Source organism: Phasianus colchicus, chromosome 9 (assembly GCF_987193195.1).
Source record: "Phasianus colchicus chromosome 9, bPhaCol1.hap1.1, whole genome shotgun sequence".
In the NCBI taxonomy this organism is placed as follows: Eukaryota; Metazoa; Chordata; class Aves; order Galliformes; family Phasianidae; genus Phasianus; species Phasianus colchicus.
Window position 1 is genome coordinate 21,435,411 of NC_143444.1, and position 22,451 is coordinate 21,457,861.

Sequence of the window (22,451 nt, forward strand, 5' to 3'; positions counted from 1 at the left end):
TGTCACTTTTTAATTCATCTCAATGTCCACTTATCTATCCTGTACTCTGTCAATTCGCCCACTGAAGTTGAGGTAAAGAACACAGACTGTTTTTCCATTATCCACCAAGCTAATCACCACACTGTAGAATGAAATCAAGTTGGTCAACCATGATTTCTCCTCTGTAAATCTATTCTGACTTTAAATCACATTACTGTCTTCCACATGTTTGAAAATGCTTTCTGGGAGGATATTCCTTCTCGCCTTCCCAGGGACTGCATTAAGGCTGACTTGCTGGTAATTCCTCATAACTTCTCTCTAGCTTTTCTTGAAGACAGGTTTCTACAGACTGGTAGGAAGCAAATATCACTCCTTTCTCAAATCAAAAGATAATTGAGAGGTCTTGCAAAGGCATTAGCTAGATTCCTCAACACTTCTGTATGCAACCTGTCAGGTGTCATGGACTTCTGCATATCTAGTTTAAATTCACCTCTATGGTGGTTCACCACCACTGAGGTTACCTCTTCCTTGTTTCAGGATTCCCTTCTGGTTTCAGGGGGCTGACTCCTGGTCAAGACTGTTTTACTGGTAAAGATTGAGGCAAAGAAGGCACTGAGTACCTCAGCCTTCTCTACATTATTTGTCACCCAATTTCCCTGTCCCATGTGACAGCAGGCCCTCACTTGCTGTATATGTACTTGTACAATCCTTTCTCGCTGTTCTGCCCGAAGCACGAGGAACCACTCAAACGGCTACTTTCTCTTCAAGATACATGCCCTTTCCTAGACTTGTAATGCAGATCCCTTACATTCTGATGAAATAAATACTTTCATTTCAATGGGGGGCAATTTAGGAGTCCAAGCTAATTCTCCCAGTCTATGCTTTGTGCAGTGGAAAGCAACATGCCAAATAGTATCCTTACTGTTTTGTAATTTAAAGTATTCGCATGTGTATATTTCTACTACCACATCCAATTTCTGTTTAAACTGTTTATGATAGATAGAGCAGGGATATAAGAAATAAAGTACTTGGTGGCTTGAGTACTTTATCAGAAATATGCATTGGCTTTGTAAAAACTGACTACGCTTTATATTAAGCAAAATACTGAATAAGGTTTTCTGATTAGGAAGATCTAATATAAAATATGAGTGGTTTTCCCTGTAAATTATACTGCAGAAGTCATCTGTATGACTCGTATTTAACTCTTTTCTTCTCATGCAGCATTACAATATTTCCCCCCACCCAACCCACAAACAAACAAAAAAAAAAAACAAATATTCCACTAGTTGTTACACATTGCACTTTTAAAGCACAGACTTGCCAGTCTTCTGCATTTCCAGTGTCCTGCTTAAACAGTTGACATAGTCCTCATTTTATGAAACTGGAAGATTTCGCCTAAGTACTTCTTTTGATGCTGGAGAAATGTTATCTGGGAAAATTACTTCAAACTCTATAATTAAGTCTCCACGTTGGTCAGGATTTTTGGGAAATGGCAAACCGTATCCTATAATTCTTCTTCTCATCCCAGGCTTTACAACTTCATTTACTGTCATGGGTATGGTTCTTCCTTCTATTGTTGGCACATTGATAGAGCTGCCACACAATGCCTAGAGAAAGATTGTATCATAAGAAAAATAGATTGGTCAGAACATTGTTTGTACCTACAATTGAATTTTATTTAGAAAAGACTAGCATTGTAAACAGAATACTTCCATTGTGAAGTGCAGAGATTTAGTATTAGTAAGTCTATTTGAATTTTGACAAGATATACTAATCTTCTGCAATACGTACTGAAGAGTGAGTTTATATATCCTTCCATAACTTTATCAAGTAGTATGGTAATTGACCCCAGGGCAAACACACTCTCCAATAGCAAATCTCTAGATACTTTACAATTTCTATTGGTAATTTAGAATCCTGTTAAATTTTTTGTTCACACTGCACAGGGATTTACTCTAATACTTCCATTAGCATATGTTACATCAAATAATACAACATTTAAATGTCTTTAAGTAGAGACAATCAAATTTAATAGTTGTCTTAGGAGAGCATTTGTGATGGTCAAAGAAAAACAAACACTATTTTAGAGTATCAAAATTAAAACATCATCAGGAAGATCGGGTTTCCTCCTGCTTTACTCAGTGGTTTGTTCTCATTACTAAGATTTCTCAAAGACTCTTCCAGCTTCACCTGGTCCTGTATACTTGGTCTATACTGATAGATGTTCAGTAATACATAACAGTGCAATAAATCCACATGGAATTTATCCATGAAGAAACTGAATTACCACATCATTAATTAGTTCTCTCCCTCCTTTACCCTGTTTTAAGAGTTTCATTTTACTTTAAATGTATTTTTAGATAGGAATCCTCTCAGAAGGGAGCTCATAATATGCACAAAGAGCTCAAAATGTATGTAAAAACTCATTCCTTCACCTAATACTAATTGAAAGAAAACACAAAACACACTCAGCTATGTTAATTTTTAAATTATGTCCACCGCACAGCTTCAGATTCTGAAAAACTCTTTTGAAAGCCAGTGTGTTTTGTTCTTGGAACAGAATTAAAAAAAAGCTATAGCATTTTTGTTGTTATATATAGCTCCTATAACACCTGTTCTCAATAATTTATCCTCATGAAATCAATCTCTACCTACTTCGAAATCACACTGAAATAACGTATGACATAAAAAGGCAGGCTTAGAATTTGCTGGCACTGAAAATAGTTAAGAAATTTCTACTTTGTCCCGTGGAAGCAATCACATCACACAATAAATGAGCATACTATATTGAATGTATTTATTGATTTAGCCTAACATTTTTATGTAGAAAGGTAAAGTACAAAGATTTAAGCCATATCAACTTTTACTTTCACTCTTCCATCCTCATTCTCTTCCACCTCCTCCATGGTAAACAGCTTGAAATAGTACTCCATTTATATCAAAACAGCTAGTGCTTCCACTATAAATAACTACATTCTGTAGTCACATTTTTATGAGAAATGCTTTCTTTAGAACAGAAGAAAACACTTCACCACTGTCATTTAGTTTTTGCTGTACAGCTATTGTACCACATTATAATAAGGTTGAACAATGAGTTCTACTAAAAGAGAAACTTACCTCCCTTAAACTGATCTTAACAGGATAGACAATATTTGATCCATCTCTCTTGAAATGAGAATGAGGTTTATCTTTTATGATAAAAACAATGTCAGCTGGAATTGTGTTGGGTGTTTCATCACCTTCTTTTGGAAAAGTGATTTTGGTGCCTTCTTTCCATCCTCTTTTTATTTCAATAGTGAGAATTTTGTCTTCTGTTCGGACACTTCTACCATCTGGGTTCAGCCTTTTACGCGAAATCCTCATCCTTTTTGTGCAGCCATGATATATCTCTTCCAATGACACCTTAAGCTCATGAATTACAGGGGGATCTTGTTTACGACGTAACTGGCTACCTACTGTATTCCTTTCTCTTGGAAAGCCATTCATACTGAAACTAGTGAACGATCCAAACGGATCACCATCCACCTCCATGTCTTCAGTGTCTCTACCACCAGGCATCCTCCTTCCAAAGAAGATCTCAAAAGGATTTGTGCCACCAAAGAAAGCTGCAAACGTAGCATGTGGGTCACCATGGAAGGAATACCGGAAGGTACCACCCTGTCCATCAGGTCCTCCAGCTCCTCCTTTCAGACCTAAAAAAGACAAATATGCAAAATTTTATACAAGAAAGCTTATTCTAATATTCCACTTATCAAAGAGTGGAAGAATAGATACCAGAATTGGCAAAGTGAAAAGGTCTTTGGGGTAGAGTGGAAGGACTCCTCCTCAATGAGGAAATACCATACTAAGTATCAACTATTAATTCAAATAATATTTCTCTCATTCTCCATTGTTCAACTCCAATCTATTGTTGATAAGCTTTACTTCTGTTTTCCTGCAATGAATTTTGAGAATAAAGGAACAGGACAACATCCAAGCAGCCATACTGCTTTAACATTCAGAGCAAAATCTCAAATTTATGATAGAAAAGGGAAGAAACTTGGGAGTATAATTCTATCCAGCCACAAAAAAAAACCCTCAGAAGTTCTTAAGACTTATTTGTGTATGAAAATCTTCTATAAACTGTCATTGTCTCTGTACAAAACAAACAAAAAAACCCCACAACCCACATTGTTCTCAAATAACTCTTCTCTACCTCTATCTTCCCTAGGAAAATATCTACATTTAATGTCTTCCTGGTAAGACTTCCCTTACGATTCTCACTGGCTGGTCCTTTGCACTTCCTGACTGGGTTTGCAGTAAGTTCTAAATGCTTTCTCAACTCCTACTAGTTTTTTGCTTTGATGCACTGACAGTTTCAGAATACCATCTCAGACCTCTAAGAAAAAAAATTGAAAAGTTTTTGTAGGACACTTAGTTCAAAACTCACAATGTCCAATTCTTTTTTTTGTTTGAAAAACCGTTTGAAACAGGTTTGGTGGTTTTTTTTTTTTTTTTTTTTTTTTTTTTTGTTCTATTTTGCTTAGAACTTCTATGCATAAGCCTAATACCAGTTACCAGCAGTAACTAAGAAAGACATCAGAATAAGGACAACTTCCTCCATCTCCATACCATGCCATTAAAAAGTACTTTACAAAGTGCAGTGCTATCCATGTAGCGCAGAACTGTTAATGGTAAACAATCTGATCAGTAGATCTATGAATCTATGATAATCTGTGGTAACAAAATGACACGTCCTGGAATAGCTGGTCAGAAGTTTTTATTGAAGGCACATCAAGGTTCTTCACTGTAAAAAACAATGATGTTTCCTGCTTCCTATATCCCACCTCCTCACCTTTTCCTCAGAACTACTAATTACACTCTGAAGCAATGGAAAAGCTTAGAGAACAACTGAGTCATCAAAAGGTATTTCAAGAGTCACCACTGCTACCTTTAACGTTTCACCCAAAATAAACAAACGTATGTTTTGAATCTTTAGACTCAAGTATATATGCTAGAACACAAAAGGCTACATGCTTTACTTCTGGGAAAAATAACAAAAAAATGCATCTTTGGGAAAGCCATTTGAGATGAGCTACTGTACAGAAATAAAAAAATCTCAAATAATTGCAAGGTAAGTAGTTTTATAATCATATACAGAAAAGAGGTGTGGAAAATGGGAAGAAATGCAAGGAGACAGAAGACCAAGAGGCAACGAAGGCCTCTGGTATCTAAAACTTTTTCCTAGAATGTTTCCAAAAAAAGCACTGAAGATTCTGGACACCCGCAGTAAAACAAAACAAAAAACACTGCACCATGTGCAGAAGCTAAAGGCCTTGAATTTATAACAAGTTTTTAACAAATTCATTAAGCCCCACAGATGACAGAGAGTCAAATTTCATATAAGAACTTGCAACTTCCTGCACAAAATAATGCTAGGTGTCCTTTCTTGCTCTCTCGAAAAAAGAGAGATGGAAGGTTTTGAATGAATGGCAATGAATGAGTGGACATACTTATTAAAACAGAAATCATGACTTCATCTGGAATTTCTGATAGTATAACTTTAAGGGAAGGGTTGTTAACGTCCTCCTCTGTTGTTCAATCATAAGACTGAGGCAAGTCATGTTGGTCAAAAATAAATTTAAAAAAAAATCCTCTCCAGATAACCATTTTAGGATAAATATGACATTTCTGAGGCCTCATTCTCTTGGCATGTTATCACTGTTTACAATTAAAGCTAAAAAAATGTTCTGGTATTTCATGACATCAGCCAAATTCTTTCCTCCCTAGGCAAGAAGCCAAGGACAACTACAGACTGGACACCTGGGCTTCTGCTCAGGACTGCCATGCTGAGATCAAGCAGAGTGCCCTTTAACAAAATCTTAAAACAGAATTCATCTCTGACTGCATCTCAAAAAGTGCTAGAGTAAGGGAAGGCAGCAGTAAGACGAGATCCCAGAAAGCTATTTATGGGTCATACAGACTTTTCCAGTCCAATGACTTTCTGCCTGTGAAGTAAGTATTTGGGACTTTAAAACATACAAACATTAACAGAAGAAATTAAAACTAGACCATCATTAAACCTGTGCAATACATTTTACATTATAAGTCTAATAGAAATGAGACAAAAATCAAAGTGGTACAGACATATTGCCTAAAACCAATACATGCTTCTATGCATCATCCGTGCTTATTTTGTTTCTTCCACCATAACGAAAGTGGCCCCTCACAAACTGTAACAGAGATATACATACCTTCTTCCCCAAACTGATCATAAATGTCTCTCTTTTTGGGATCACTCAGCACTTCATAAGCTTCTGCAATCTCCTTGAATTTTTCCTCTGCATGAGCAGACTTGTTCTTATCCGGATGCCATTTAAGCGCTTGTTTTCTGTAAGCCTTTTTGATATCCTCTTCAGAAGCCCCTTTTTCAATTCCCAGAATAGAATAATAATCCTTCCCCATCCTCAGTGTTACAGGAATTTAGACTTTCCTTGTTATAAAGAAACCAGTATCCAATGTCTCAGCAACACAGAGAAGCTAGAGAAGGAAAAATAAAGATCAAATTTGGAAATTAAGTAAACAGAACAAGAATTTTAAAAAAAATCAACAAACTCTGATACGCTAGAGAAACGTTAGACAGCTTATCTGCATTTCATTCCTTCCGCTATTGCTCATTTATAAATAATTATACACACAGGACAGGACACAGCCCTCTTCAGAGTCCTCCCATCTAAACTACGTGTCTCCGGCTCTTTCTAGAATGACAAATACTACAGGGCGTCACTTCCCCTGCTGAACAGTCTGCACAGTTCATTTGCTCTCAAGCACACACACACACAAACTGTTGAACTATTTCCTCCCTCCTCTAGCAACTAGAAAGTTCAAGCATTTAACAGTGCAATGCAGCGCCTTTCACCAGCACGGATGAACCCAACCATGTCTAAAAGACATAACCACTTCAACAGCAATTCAGTAGCTCATATGAAATAATTATAGCATTTTACTTCACAGCTTCTGTAGACACAACTGTACATACAATTGCTTTCTGAACATATAATCAACATGGGTTTGTACACTGTCCAGCAAAAACTGCAAAGTATTTGACACCAAAGCTAACAACAAAGCTTCAGAAAGACTAACTGCATTTCTTTAAAAATAAAATTAACTCCCTCTCAACTGCAGTTGACTGCAGCTGTACCATTAAGCAGTAAATCAAACATGAAAGAAGCCTTAAAAAAACAAACCACTAGAAGCAGATTAAATGTGTAGGGTATTTTTTTCTTCTTTTCCCCCTTTACCTCTCATTCTGTAGTGGCAGTATCAAGCCAATGCAAATATTGCAACATATCCAGACAGTATTAGTGTTGTCATATGAAAGCTAACAGAAAAGTACCTGATTCCTGCACATTTCTTTTACAACATGGAGTTCAAATTTTAATATTTAAGGTTTTCTAATACTCAGCAGAGGAAATGGTATCAAGTTTCAGACTGTTTGATTTCTTTCAGTTGTTATGAAATTATCCTTGTTTATCAGGATTGTAATAAACTTCAAAACTGATTAGCGCAGCTTGAAAAATGCTCCTTCCTTGAAAAAAAAGGATTAAAATATGCTAATTTTAGTCATATCTGGAACTTACTCATGAGAAAGCACCTCTCAGGCTCAAACTATCTTCCCTGTAGCATTGCAAAGTTTAAGAGGGTATAAATCAGATAAAGGACCCTCAAACTCAAGAAGAAAATGCTAATCTTTAGATTAACTGATTTTGTTCCTTTAAAGAAAACAGTTTCTGAAGTTGTTCTCCAGATTCTGCTCCAACTTCAAAGGAGACGAAATAGAGAAGATTGAAAATTTCTTCTAAAACAGAGAGTACTATAAAAAGAGATATCTCACCCCTCTATGTCATCACCCTATTCCCCACATCTTACCTGTTCTTTCTCACTGCGCTAGATTTGACCAGATTCCCTCAATGCATCTGGGATTTGCTTAGGCTTTTTTCTAATCTCCTTGGAATAGTAATAGGGATGAAAGATGACATTTCATCACAGCCATGGATTTTGCATACCTGTAATTAATATTCCAAAACCAACAGAGGTGAAAGGGCATTAGAAGAAAAATCTGATTTGTTTATCACTGAATCTCTCAGGACTGATTTAAGTTTCTGAAACACTGGGAGCCACAAGGTTACAGAATCAATTCTCTTCACAGCTGAAGGAATAAGTTGTTGTTGAGTTCTACGTGGAATAAAGCTAGTCTTGTACTAATTACCCTTTTCTCCCTATCTTTCTTTAAAAAACACTCGCTTTGTTAATTTACTCTTCCAGATAACATCTTGTAGATCCATGTCCTAAGTTGAGGATTTTTTCTGCTATCTAATCCCTAAGGCAAGAGGGGTATAACAGGATGAATTAAAACAACACTGATTTCATTCGAAACACACTACTGCTCCCTAAGAAGCAACTTATGTATGTTTTAGCGGGCAGCTTTAACTTTATTATGCTCAGGAAATAGCTGTGAATATGACAAATCATCATCCAAACTCAGCAGTCACAGTTACTCTGAATAACAATAGCAAGCAAACTTCATCACTATTGACAAAAACAAAATTCAGCACAGCCTAAAGTCCTCTTGCAAAACTAACAGTACAAGGAGTCACCATGCTCAGCTGTGCTGCCATTGCAGTGTCAAAGCCAGAACAGCGGGGTCACACCTTATATCACTTGCACTGTGATATAGTGCACTGAATAGGACCACACACCATTTGTGTGACCATGGTGATACATCATAGAATGTACAGAACAGCAGTACCTCAGACTAGCTGCAGGTTTGTCTTTCATTAAGTTTTGCAAAACCTCTGGTCAAAATGCAAGTGGTAGAGTATGCATACACTAGATTTAAAAGCAAAGTATAAAACCTTTCTCCCTGTTGAGAACATTATATTAAATAGTTACATCATTTAATTATCACAAGAATACCTAAGGAGTCACCATAAGCATGGCTTACACTGCCCCCCGCCATTTTGTAAGACACAGTAATTAATTTCGCAGGTTTCATTAAAAGATACAATAGTCAGGATTTCTCCTTAAATCAAAAGCTTCTTCCACCCAGGCATCAGAACTTAAGAAGTCACAATGAGAAATTTTGCTGACAATCACAGTGAGTAACTGTTCAGGCATCCTTTCTGTAGAGGGCCTACAGAGTTAAACACGCTCTTCCAGCCCTAGTGCCAAGTCATACTCTAATTAGGTAAGTTATTCTCTAAAATTAATAATAATGTAACAGTGAAGACTGAGTGAAATACACAGCAATGACTATTGCTACTTCTACTTCCTGCCTACTTTAAGGGACAACTGAAACACAAGGTTCTATAAATTATGTTCCTTCTTTCTCTCCATGCTTTTTATCTTTTTTATATAATTAGAGACCTTTTGTTGTTTTACTTATGTTCCCCCTTCAGTGTTGTTAAGAAGAAAATCCTCTGGGTAGTGTCCATAACATGAACTTCTGGCACCACATCTCCTTCAAATAAACACAGGTGAACAGAAAAGAAAACAGCTATTGAAAAGCCTCCTATAGATTATAGCATGAAAAACAAATATAAGTTTTTTTTTAATGCCTGAAGGAATATCCTGTGATCACTTAGGGTGGGACAGATGAATTCATTTATGGGATCATTTAGTTCTTTACAAGTATCGGCCTTTCTACTTCAAAAACTCTCTTCTGCAGTAGTATTTAGGACCATCACTAAGCATTCTGTCAGCAAGTGCTTCCCAGAGTCCTTGCATTAGGGTAACACAAAAGTGTTCTGAGGTTGGTGTTTGGGTTGGAATACCAGGAGGTACCTACCCTGCTTACATACCTGCCCGTGCCCACTATGTGCAGCACACCGGAATGCCAGCTCACCATATTCAGACTTTTAACTGAATTTTGCTTAGGGAGCAGTACCAGCACACAACCTAGTAGAACTTATGTAGCCAAGACTGGCCTCAGCTCCCTGTATGCGAGAAGTTAGCAGTACTTCATCCTGCAACTCAATGATGCCTCCCATAAGCAAGTCACTAAGCTAGGCAGCTATTAAAAAAAAAAAAAAAAAGAAAAACAGAAAAACTACCACCTAATGCTTTGATTCAGAATGCTCATGAACAAGCACCAAGCAAATTCTGAAACATACATCTCCAATAACACACTTGTCTATGATACCACCTCATACGCACAATACCATCTGCCAATTAGCTACCATTCTTCCTCATTCTACCATATCAACATTTCTGAATGCTAACCACCAAAACAAAAAGCTGATGGTTGATTCTTTACACAGCCAGATACAATAGATATGACAGTGACTGAATACAGCAAGTAGCATTTATGAAACAGCGCTTAGTCAATTCTGGAAAACCATTTTCTGCCAAACTATGCTCAATGATCACAATACTACAAGAAATATCAACGTTAATTGCCAAGTTTAGATCCTGGTAGAATCTCCTCTTTCTTCCAAGTGCCTCATTCCACGGTGGACTAAAAATAATGAAATGTTTCAAATGCCTGTGCAGCATGTGAAAATTGAAATACTGAAGAAGCACCTGAAACAGCTTGTGTGATGAATCCCAATTGTTAGAAAGTTGTAGTCTGTCCACTTTACATCCACATACTTTCAGGCAGCACATCACTTGGCAGACAAGAATGAAAGTAAGTTCTGAAACAATGCTCAGCATGAAAAGGCATACTTCCGTAGCAGAAGTTTTCTAAGCATTCATATATACGTAGGTTCTTCAGACATCCTCTACCCAAATAGTCCTATTAGCTTTTACTCTGAAGTATTATGTATACAGATTAGGTATTAACAATGCTTGACCACATGCTGCCATTAACATTGAATGAAGTCAGCTTCTGATGCTGTGTATATCACACTGAAGTACTAAAACGTCAAGCAGAGCAAGAATTTTATCCACAAGATATACATAATAAAAATCAGATCTCTTCTTTACAGTATATCACCACAAATGTTAGGTTTAATTTTCAAATAAAGTCTGTAGATATTTTTCCAGTTTTCCTAAATTCTAGTAGATCTAAAAGGTCTGATTGCTAAAAGCAGTAGTTCTCAAGGCTTGTTAGCTGATAACCAAGTATTCAGAAAGAGCAGTTCCCAGAAAACATCTCCTCCAATTCTTACAAGTCACATCAGGGAACTCAAATTCCAGATCAGTCATAAATTAGTACCAGTGTAAGTTTTGCTTAAGGAAAAGCTCCTAAGCAGAACTGTATCGTTCCTTGAAATAGCTGAAGTTGAACAAAAATGCTCATATCTCCTTTCAATTAAGGCTTTTAAAAATAAATTAAAAAATAAATTCCTCACATGTTAAAAGCTCAGACAAAACTGCAAGACAGGACTAGATCCAGAACAAGTTGAAGAGCAAATAAAACCACAAAGGCAAATTCCAGACAGATCACAACTATAAATATACATGTACACATAAATGTCAAAGCAGACGAGCCAAATCTCTACCCAGAAAAAACTTTCACAATTAAGTAGTATCGCATTGGAAAACTCACAAGAATGAATGCAATAAATTACCATCTGTTTAAAAGGGTTTGAAGAAAGCAGATCTATATATAATAGTAAGTTTTCTTTAAGACCATACATTATCTTCCAAGATAAAAGCATTCTGACAGTGACTTTTCTCCTCACCACCTCTAACAGCACGTAGCCATTCTCTGAGCTATGTTTATGCTTTGGGACTGTGCATAAAACCTTAGACAAGAATGAAAGACATACAGCCACATTCACAAATGCATTAAATAGTGTTTCACCACAGAAGCATTCAGTAGTTGGTCTCATCTACAGAAATAAACTTCAGTGTCTGTAACAGAAGAAACAGTAGATACATGTAACGAAACGTGACGGAGTGTAAACAGTTCTTTCTAACTAGTCAAAGGCCGCAGCTTCATTTAGTCATTCACATCACATCCAAGTAACTGCCCAGAAATTTCTTGGAATGAATCACAGAACATCTTGGGACCTCAAAAATCATCTAGCTCCAATGCCCGGCTGTCACCCACTGGATCCGGCTACTCAGACCTCATCGAGAGTGGCCTTGAATGCCTCCAGGGATGGAGTACCCACAGCTCTCTGAGCAACCTGGACAAAATTTAATAGTTTTACTTCTTTTCACTGCAGAAATACGTTGCTACTGTGATTTAAGTAGAAAGCTCACTGTAGATGTAAAATCAAACCCTGGTATCCTTATCTAAGTAATTATAAGAGAAAGCAAAGCACTGCACAGAAAATTTAAACTATTCATAGAATTACAAAGCTGCCATAGATAGTAATAGCATACTTTAGTAATGGCACACTCATTTTATATTTTTGTAGCCATAGATGGTGCCTTCAAAATACTCTGTTCAGAAAGAATTCAAAATGAAATGCACCAAGCAGCATTAACCATAGTTTAATGGGAAAGCAGGAGGGGAGTTGACCTAAGACTCAAGTAGATTTTACACCAAACATGGTTGCAATGAACACCAAAAGCACGAGCAGGCCGCTAATCATACACGTACCGATTCTTCACAACATAGCCAACTTGTAGGTCATTAACAAAGAATTGCTTTCTCATGCCTGATACTTGCCTAAGTTACAATCTCTACTACAGCTGAAAACCAAAAATACACTTGGAAGAATTTTCCAAGTTTCACCTCCCACTGCTGTGAAGGAACAGTCAACATCTTAAAGCAGGCAAAGTTCTTAGAACTCAGTTATGATGCATTATTTTGGCTGGAACTCAACCAACTAGGCTTACTTCAGAATGGCATGATTAACCACATCAGGCAAATGCACTTGGAAAAAAAAAAACAAAAGGAGAATCTCAAGTACGGTTGCAGAAGACAGGAAGTATTTTCATCTACAAATTAAGGATTCCCTAAATTCTTTTCAGATCCTTACAGACAATAATCATTTCAGCTTCCACTCACACAGAAGCGTGTGAACAAGGCCTCTTCTCCAAACACAAGTTGATAGATCAAGAACTAAAATAGCCAGTGATAAAAAACATTTCACAGATTCCTTCACATTACTAACAACACATTTATCACACACAGTTACAGGCTTCAGTGGATTATGATGTCATTGTCATGCCTTTATAAATATCTACGCAGAAAAATGCTCTGTGTTGGTAAGGAAAAATATTTTTAGTCTCCTTACTGTTGTTAAGGAGAAAAAAAAGGAAGCTAAAGTTATACTTCACTCAAGAAAAATGTTACATTTTGACAAATTCCACACAATCTACTACAAAGCTTATCAATTAACAGAAAGCAGAAAAATCCAGTAGTCAGAGATATGAAGATGTTCCCACATGAGAAACAACTGAGAAGACTTGTGGTCTTTGGTCTTTAAAAAAAAAAAAAAAAAAAAGATGTAAAGAAATCAGAGGTCTACAGAACAATGGAGAGTGCAGGAGGGTGAATAAACTGAGCTGTTCTTGACCTACTCTAACCTAAGCCAGAGCCACTAGGTGAAGCCAGCAGAAGACAGTTCCAAAAACAAAATTAAGAACTCCTGTAAGTGGTAGAATTCTCTGCCAAAGGACAGTGTAAACTCAAAAACAACAACAACAACAACAAAAAACAACCCATAAGGAGATGGAGATACCAGAGAGAAAAACAAAAACCACCACAACCACAGAAGAGATCCGGCCCAAGTTAATCAACAGAGAAGCCATGCAGGAATTCTCTGCAACAGGAAAGTGGAAAAGAAAAACAATCAGGTGCTTGCTTTATTCTCACTTCACCTAAAGCAACTAGTTAAGATCACTTCTGAATGCAAATCACTGGAATAAACAGACTGTTTAATGCAGTTCAGCATTCTCAGTATGAACAAACTCATTAAATTCATGAAAGTCTCAGTGCAATGTAATTCAGTGACTTCTATGCAAGAAATAAAGACTTTCCAGATCAAAAGCTTGAGTTGCAAGCATTGGCACTTTGCAATCAATCTCAGTTTCATATATATAATTGCTGTCAAAACATATGAGTTCAGCTGGGCACTAAAATTCTGCTCCAACTAATGTATTAGTAGAAAGAAATGTGTTTGGGTACTCTATATTATAAGAAAGCATGCTAGAATAACTATAGCATAGTTCTGTATGAGCAGTAACCTCATATCTATGTATACTTATTTATATTTCTTCAAAAGTACATATACCAGAGCACATTGTTTAAAACCTACTGGAAATTAATAAATTTGAGTACAACCAGCAACCACACTGCTTCCACCTTCTCACCCACCACCTTTCTATCTGTTCCTAAAAAACAACACATCAATTGCCTACAAGCTTTCAATCAACTCACAAAAACACATACAAGACCTTTAAGAGGTATGCAAGTAGAAAAATGAAAGTACAAATCTATCTGAATATGTTTATTATGCAAATGTTGGAAAATAATCAATTTATATTGTTTTCCACCTAAGTGAAGTGTTAAGGGGTGTTGTTTCTGATATCATTTGGGAAGAAAAAACAACGAGACATTCAGTTAGACTAAATAAAGATATCTCACTATTAATATTTTCAAGAAAAGTAAGGCTTAAGGTAACAGTGTGATCATTGGATTAAATCCTATTCTTGCAGCACAGAAGAAACAGAAGTTACCCTAAAACCATAGAAACAGATCAGTCAACTCATACACAACTCCTTCTGTAGTCTAGCATTCACCCCAGGGATTAGAGCCAGCTGGCACAAGCCAAAGTAACGCTTGCTTTGGGCCAGGCTGAGACTGGACAAGAGGCCAACCAGCTCAGAGGCCCTGGGAACCATGACTGGCTCTCTGCTAGTTCTTTCACCAAATGAGTCCTGGGGCAGGAGAACTGACCTAATCACAGTGGTATGTACTGATCAACAGGAAAAGAACAATGGAAAAACAGTGCTAATTTCCACAGTACCCCTAGCCGATTTTCCTTTAAGAAATTAGAATGGACAAAAAAATCTGAGAAAAAGGCATTTAAAGTAGATTTCAATAACCTACATATAGTTATCCCAACTACCTTATCACCCAGGAAACATTAGGATGAGTAGGCTGGCTCAATTAGAGATTCTCCATTTCAATGGCAGGAGTATACAACAGCTGGTAGTTTAGTCTTTATCTACAGTACATATACAAGCTGTAACAACCTCCTCATGTCCATATTAACTATGGCAACAGTTCTGTCTGTCAAAGAAAAACAGTCCTAAGGGGTCTCTTCCATCAAACAATAACCATTAACAAACTGTTGTCTCAACAAGGCAGCAAGTAGCAGAGAATTCAGGGCACCTAGTGAATATACAGTCCTTACATGTTTGCTTTCACTAAAAGTCTTCAGGAAGGTGGTACTGGCACAACTAGGATCTGGGTTTTGCTTTTGAATGGTTATCAGCCTATCACAAAAAAACCATGGTCAATTTGGAATACTTATTAGTGGAACTAATAGCTTATACATTATAGAAATATTTCCTTAAGTGAAGAAGATGCTCTACAGCTTTAAACTGAAGACTGTCAGGCACATCTAGTGTAGTCTACTACTAGTTCAGTAACGTTCCACCGCTAAGGAACAGAGAGAAGCTAAGTCTGCAAGTCATTTTTTCCTCTTACAAAAGCATCAGATAGTTGTTTTCTGGCATATCTAAAAAGTTATCATTAAACGAACAGCTGGAAGAAGAACACTGAACAGACAACACAAATCATACTTACATGTCACATGTGAGAAGGGGAAGGGGGAAAGGTAAATAGAAGTTGTGCCTGCACAACTATTTGGGAACTTTTTCCTGCAATAATAATTTTTAAAAAAATAAAAATCACAGAATAGTAGAATTGTTAGAGTTGGAAGGGACTTTTAGAGATCATCTAGTCCAACTCCTCTGCAGTGAATAGGGACACCCACAGCACAATCACATTGCTCAGAGCCCCATCCAGCTTGATCTTGAATGTCTCCACAGCCCTCAAAGCATCCACTACCTCTCTGGGCAACCTGTGCCACTGCCTCACTACCTTTATCGTAAAACAAACAAACAAACAAAACAAAAAAAACCACAAACAAACAAACAAAAAACCCTTTTTTCTTATATCCAACTCAAATCTCCCCTCTTCTAGTTTGAAACAATTTCCCCTTGTCATATCACAACAGATCCTGAAGAGTCTGTCCCCTTCTTTCTTATATCCACCCTTTGGCACTGAAAGGTTGCTATCAGGTCTCCCCAGAACCTTCTCTGCTTCAGACTAAACAGCCTCAACTCTCTCAGCCTGTCTTCACAATGGAGGTGACTTAGAGTTTTGTCCCCACTGGAACAGTACTATTTATTAATTTCTCCAGACCTCAGTAGGAATGGGAGTAAGTTTCCTGTGTTACACTTGAATCAGAGTTCAACTTAACTTTCATTTCACATCCTTGTTGCAATTGCAACACTTAATGTCAGAGGAAAAAAAACATTACATATTAAAAAAGACAATTAGATATTGTTTTGGGTTTTTTTCCTTTTTCTTTAGGAGGGTGGAGGGGTGGTAAAATTTTAGTCTCAGTGAAGAGAGAAACTGCAGGACAAATAAATCCACTTGAAAACAAGAGTCTCTGCTACACTGTATCGTTTTTTGATTGCTGTAAACAACCTTCATCTTGTTTGGCTGCAATGCTTCACCAAATAAGGAACTACAAGCATCTTAGCATTTTTTCTTTTTTGCCATAGACATGAGATCCTGCTGTTCTTACATAAGCAAAAGGAGATGGTCACACTAAATACTTTTTCCAGAATGTGTTTGTCATGATCCCACCCAGCTGCTCTGATTCATGCAGTTAGTTCCACATGTGAGGCTGAAATAGTTGTATAAAGACAAGAATTTGATAAAGAGACATCAAGAAGAATTTTGTTTCATTTGAAAGGAGAATATATGCCAGCATATTTAAAGTGACTTGATTTAAATTAAAACACTAAGAATATCCTGTTCACCTACAGGAGACAAAGACAGCCTGAGTTATATTTATCATAGTTTGCTGTAAGAGAAGTCAAAATAGCTGTTCATTGTCCTTCAAATATTTCTAACATCCAATTGCTCAAATCAGGTTTCTTAGTTGCTCTCCACCCACCTTCCAAGCTGAACCTAGAAGTTCTGGGAAAAGGAGGAAGGGACAAGTTTGATAGTCCTACTTTCAGTTCTCTCTTATAAGGCTTTACTTCTTCAGATGAACAAGTGCGTGCTGGCCTAAGAAGAAGAGACGATACAACATAGTAAGATGAACAATTAGGTAAGAAAATGTCTGGATGGAGTGGATTTTAAAAAGATGCAAATTCCAGCATCTGGTCTACTAACAGACTAGAAATTAATGAAAGTTATCAAACTAAACCAACAATGGAGGATTGAACTATCTTTCTAGGACGTGCTACTCTAGAAAGCATATTTTCTGAATATATAGTGCACCTGAATCTTTTATATCTTTTACTACCTTTATAGGTGCCTGAATGCACTTTCTTCAGAGTTCTGTTGATAGAAGAAAACATGAGACACTTCTGTCCCCTACAGCTACTACTGTATTAATTTTATCTTCCCTTTAGAAGTCCATCCCCAGTCTCCATCTCTGCCCTTCCTAATCCCCCTGTTCATATGCAATTTCCGTACCTAGCTTTACCAACCAATCTATTATATGCAAAGCCTTTCTCACTTCACCCCTCCTGGAAGAAGTTTTGCAGATATTAACAACAAGCAAATGCTCTGGGCTCTCAAAGCTTCTCTTCCCATGACATCCACAGAAAAACATGCAGGCCTGCAAACAGAGTAGGACACTGATGACCACGCTACCATGCTGACTAACATTATCCAGCAGCCTCTCTGCACTGCATTGTGCAGAGATCACTATATGATGATCTGTCTCATTGCATGCTTCAGCTGCATTTAAGGAAGAACTGCATGTTCTCTGATTTATCCTTCCATATTCGTTACACATCAAACACACTGGTGGCCAAATGCCATTTGGCTGCCTCCCGCTTGGTTTCAGTAGCAAGGCAACATTAATCTTTTGCTGCTAAACTATCTTCAACCCCAGAACTGGAGTTGGCTGGTAGACCTTAACTCCTTATCTTAAGGCAAAGAACTATTTTTCCCTTTTAAGTTTTTTTTTTTTTTTAAATTAGATTTCCTTTCATCTGCCTCATCCCACTTATAATCTTAATCAAAGACACATGAAGTAAGATTCAAAGAGTAAAATGTGTAAGATATGCTCTACAGCATCTACAATATCTACACAGCTTTTATTTAAATGCTTCATGTCATAAAACATTTTTGCTAAGAAAAACAGCACAACCAAATATAAGACAAAAAAAAATGAAGACTTTCAAGCTATTCTGAAGCTTACACTATTTTTGGTAGATACACAGGGACCAGATGTGGACTTAGGGAATAAGTTCACTCTTCCAACCAGAAGCCAAGAAGAAAGCTGATATCACTAAGTGAAGACAAATGGGTTCTGCTTTCACCAAGCTGCAGCAGAGCAGGTTGCCCTTCCCCTTCCATATTTCCTATCTGTTCTTTTTTTTTTTTTCCTTCCCATCCCATCAAATTCCTGAGAAAAAAACCCATGCCTCTGTACTTGTCTGGAATGAAGCACTACAGGAATATTTGCTGAATAGGAAGACACGTTGACTATCTGTTAGATCCTCCTGAGCATGCTGGGTAAGCAAATTCTGCACAGATTTCTATTTCCATCCTAAAAACTGTTCCTCTTCATCTCTCTTAAAAGAGAACTTAATCATGAGCACTGAAAAGATTTTGTAGTCAATGCTTTAGTTTTATCCACCACATTCTCTTTTAGGTGCAACTTGTGACTCTGAAATTCATAATTATTAATTCATTGCATACGTGGTAAGCATGAAAGCTCATGACAACGTGAACTGTTGTTTGGATGCAGAGCACATGCTGCAACTCCTCTCAGAAGTCACATAGGGAGTATTCTACTGATAGCACTGCAGATCCTGAATACCTTTCGCTAGAGCAGGAACACCAGCTGATAGTTAGGATTTGAGTCAGTTCACTTGAATCTCCTAAAGTACTGAAATCAGTAGAAACCAAATGCAAACTTCGCCAGATGAGCAATGATTTGAAGAAAGCGAAGTGGGTAAAACTAGCACAATGACTTAGAGACTATCATAATTTTAGCATACTTAGGCAAAGTTAAACAAATTTGTTCCTGAAGAGCAACAGGAACAAATATACAAGAAATTTAATTATTTAGCTTATGAGAGGAGTCCTATGTCCTTCTTTCAGGACTACCATATCCTTAGATCTGGTCACCATGGACCAGCAGAGTTGAAACACATTGTTTAAAAAGAAAAAACTTAGAACAGAAGCTAATGGAAGCATGCACTCAAGCACCCTACCATATGCAGAGAATTTCATACTATAATTCTACAAAACTGAACTATCTGATTTAGAACTTCCTCAAGTAGGTTTTTGTAGAAATAAGGACTCTTTCACACAGAAAATATTTGATTCGAGTTTCAGAACTCTCCAGTACTCAAGTTTGACTATCTATACTACTGTAAGTTTTCTGACTTGTCACTATTATTAATTGTTCACTATGTTCTAGACTGACGACTACTTTAAAAAAAAAAAGAGATACCTTTGGCCCAAATAGCATGAGATGTCATTAAGAAGCTTAGGAAACACACCTTCCTCCAACCTCCAAAAGAAATACTGATGGACATTTTTAAAGCTCCACATTATCTGTTACCTCTTATGTTATCTACTATCCATTAAAATTTCAAAGTGGTAGATTTCTCAACCACACAACCTTTCTTAGCAGTAGAACAAGTTACTGTAGAATAAAAGCTTATTTTACATGGCAAAACAGAAGTTCTCTTGCTCTAGAAGCACCATGCAAATATTTGTTTACCCATCTACTTTATTTCTTAGAAGACAGATTTTGAGAAAACACAGTAATTCTGCAAGTGACAAAACCATCACAGCTGTACATTACAATATCAAGTCAGGAAGGAAACTGAAAGAATGTTGCAGTTGGCACTGTTCAGGGTTAGCCTTCCCAAAAATGAGGACAAAAATTAATCCCACAGTGGTAATTATCTCAACAGAAGTGATATTTAACAAGGGAAAACAGAGGAAAGTGTGCTTCAGATGTATGGGTTTCAAGGAGATCAGAACTAAGTGTCATCAGGGGAAACAGAAACAACTCTAGCTATTGATCAAGTCATCAAATCAAGAATGATGAAAAAAGAGTCTAATACTTGTACAGAATAACACTTAAGATAGTATTCCTCTCTGATTGGCTAAGTTTAATCTTCTGGCTGTCTGAAAGGTCCAAGACTAAGAAATATACTGCCTTCAAGTATGTGAAAGACTGAAAACTCACATATACGTTAAGCATCTCTCCATTTTCACACGCACCACCTCAAACATTACCAAAAAAATTGGTAAAAAATTCCAAAATTAGCACTCACTTATCTTTAGCTGATCACAAACAGAACTAGAAGAGCACAATACTACACAAGTGTTTCCATTAGCCCAAGGCATTATACTCACTTTGTAGTCATTAGTGTTACATGCTACTGGCTTGTCCTACAGCTTAACAAAGAGTCATTATCCCATTTTATAATAAAAAGCCATTAAGGACACAGACATTTCACATCTTCAAAGAAGTGACAAAGACATGAAAGACATAGCCTGTAGTAACTTCAACACAACACAGTCAACAAGTATTAATTAACTTATTTATTTCAATAGCTGGCTGGTACACCTAGCCAACTTCTCAATAACAAAGGAAATAGAAAAAAAAAATAGTTCAAGCTCCAACCACTGTTTCAAAAGAACAAAGAGTTAAGCATGAAAACAAAGCTTACATTTTTCCCAAGCAATTTTACTTTTCCTCCTCCCCCAGTTAACAGAACTAAATTAACAGAAAGCATGTGCTAAATCTCGCAAACAGATCTTTTCCTTTAGAAAGTTTCACCTCACTCTAATTATACAGTGCCATTTACCTAGAAGCATACAGAAATTTCAACTTTGTGGAAACTAAATGCATTAGTCTTAAAACTCTTTTAAATTCCAAAGAGCTATATAGAGGAAAAAAACTAGCACGTGCTTTCAGTTTCCTTTGGTGGAGTTATTTGGATGGGAGACACAGGATAATCCGCCCTCAGCAGCAGCACTGTACCTCAAGGTGTTTCCGCAGACTTTCCTATTGCCTATTCTCATCATACTGCAAGGATCCTAATTATAAACAGCCCAACTGAAGGGACCAATGATAAACCTGGAACTTCTTAAGGCAGCATGGAACTACAAGGCAAGGAACAAGAGACAACAGCAGGGCACAGTTTCTGATGCAGCTCGTTCAGAGTTGCAGAGCTCAATGGATTCCCCCTCCCCACACACAGCCCAAAGCCAGGCCAAGCCCAAATCAACCATTCCTCAAATAAAGAGCTTATCCACATAAATACCATCACTTAAGGCTGAAAGAATCCAACCATCCCTCAGCTTAAAAGCACAGATTATTTTTTTAAGCACTGAGTTAACACAGTCTGTGAAGAAGGCAGTTTGATGGATATAGAGTAGAGCAAAGTGATCCCTTAGATGCTGCTGTACTGCTTAGCTTCCCTTTAGTCCCTAAGCTACAGTAGGTAAACAGACATTCTATGACCTTATCTAGAGGCGAAGCCTTTCCAGCACCGTCATCCATACTCAGCGTGTCAGTTCATTCCCAACTCGGTCACAAGACCCAAACAGGGCCCAGACAAAGCCCCGCTAACTCCCATTTTCCCTCATTAAAGCTTATGCTTGCTCAGCCACGAAAAACAAGTCCCCTCGCCCCTCACTTATCAAAACCGTGCAGCAACAGCGAGCCGTACAAGAACCGCTCAGAAATAGCCGCAGGAAGAGAACCGAGCGGCGGAAGAGAAAAGCCCGCCCCGCGGTGCCGTTACTCGGCACAGCCCCGCAGCCGTTCCGCCGAGTGACGCACCGCGCTGAACGGCTCGCAGCCCGGTATCGCAGCCCAGCTGGGATCCCTCCTACCGCCACCGGACCCCGAGGCTTCTCCCCCAGAATAAGTTTTTATTATTCTACACAGCTGCCCCGCCGCGAACGCACCGAACGACCGCGCACCGACCCGGCGAGCAGCACCAGAGCTCGGGGTTGAGGAAGGCACCGCCGCCACCCGCACCGCCCGCTCCTTCGACAGCCAGGAAACCCGTCGGGAAGGAACCGAGGCGCCAGGGCGCTGAACGTCTCCCCAGGCGCTGCCTAACGCTGGCGGACTGCCAAGCCGCAGAGCCGCCCGTCGCCCTCCAACCCCCCCCCCGCCACCTCCCTCACGCACTCACCAGTGACGCCGCCTCAACCACTCCCGGCCCTGCCCTGCCCTGCTCCCAGGGACCTCCGCGCGCCGCTCTTACTCGCGAGCCCGCGACGAAATCACGCGAGAGTCGCCCACGGCGCAGCTGTTACCACGTGACGCTTCTAGCCCTATCGCCGC

The 22,451-nt window shown here is 38.1% G+C and overlaps 1 protein-coding gene across 7 annotated transcripts; it reads right to left on the bottom strand.

Annotated features, from left to right (window-relative positions):
- Positions 1–1,256: 1,256 nt before the first annotated feature.
- Positions 1,257–22,435, bottom strand: DNAJB4 (DnaJ heat shock protein family (Hsp40) member B4). Of its 7 annotated transcripts, none has more exons than XM_031600577.2 (6): positions 22,300–22,435; positions 7,888–8,024; positions 7,355–7,546; positions 6,213–6,498; positions 3,097–3,671; positions 1,257–1,586 (listed from the first exon to the last, which is right to left on the bottom strand). In XM_031600577.2, exons 4-6 carry the CDS (start codon positions 6,421–6,423, stop codon positions 1,353–1,355), a joined length of 1,020 nt encoding a protein of 339 aa, XP_031456437.1. In that variant the 5' UTR covers positions 6,424–6,498; positions 7,355–7,546; positions 7,888–8,024; positions 22,300–22,435; the 3' UTR covers positions 1,257–1,352. The 7 variants fall into 7 exon arrangements, with proteins under 7 accessions (XP_031456437.1, XP_031456445.1, XP_031456454.1 ...); XM_031600585.2 differs by lacking the exon at positions 22,300–22,435 and adding an exon at positions 22,086–22,262; XM_031600594.2 differs by lacking the exon at positions 7,355–7,546.
- Positions 22,436–22,451: the final 16 nt, after the last annotated feature.

Bases quoted from the DNA above. Each gene is read 5' to 3' on its own strand.
- DNAJB4 (XM_031600594.2), bottom strand. From the start codon at position 6,423: ATGGGGAAGGATTATTATTCTATTCTGGGAATTGAAAAAGGGGCTTCT. The intron at 3,672-6,212 runs GTATGTATATCT...TGTCTTTTTTAG, and splicing joins TGATCAGTTTGGGGAAGAAG to GTCTGAAAGGAGGAGCTGGA. The intron at 1,587-3,096 runs GTAAGTTTCTCT...ATCTTTCTCTAG, and splicing joins TTAAGATCAGTTTAAGGGAG to GCATTGTGTGGCAGCTCTAT.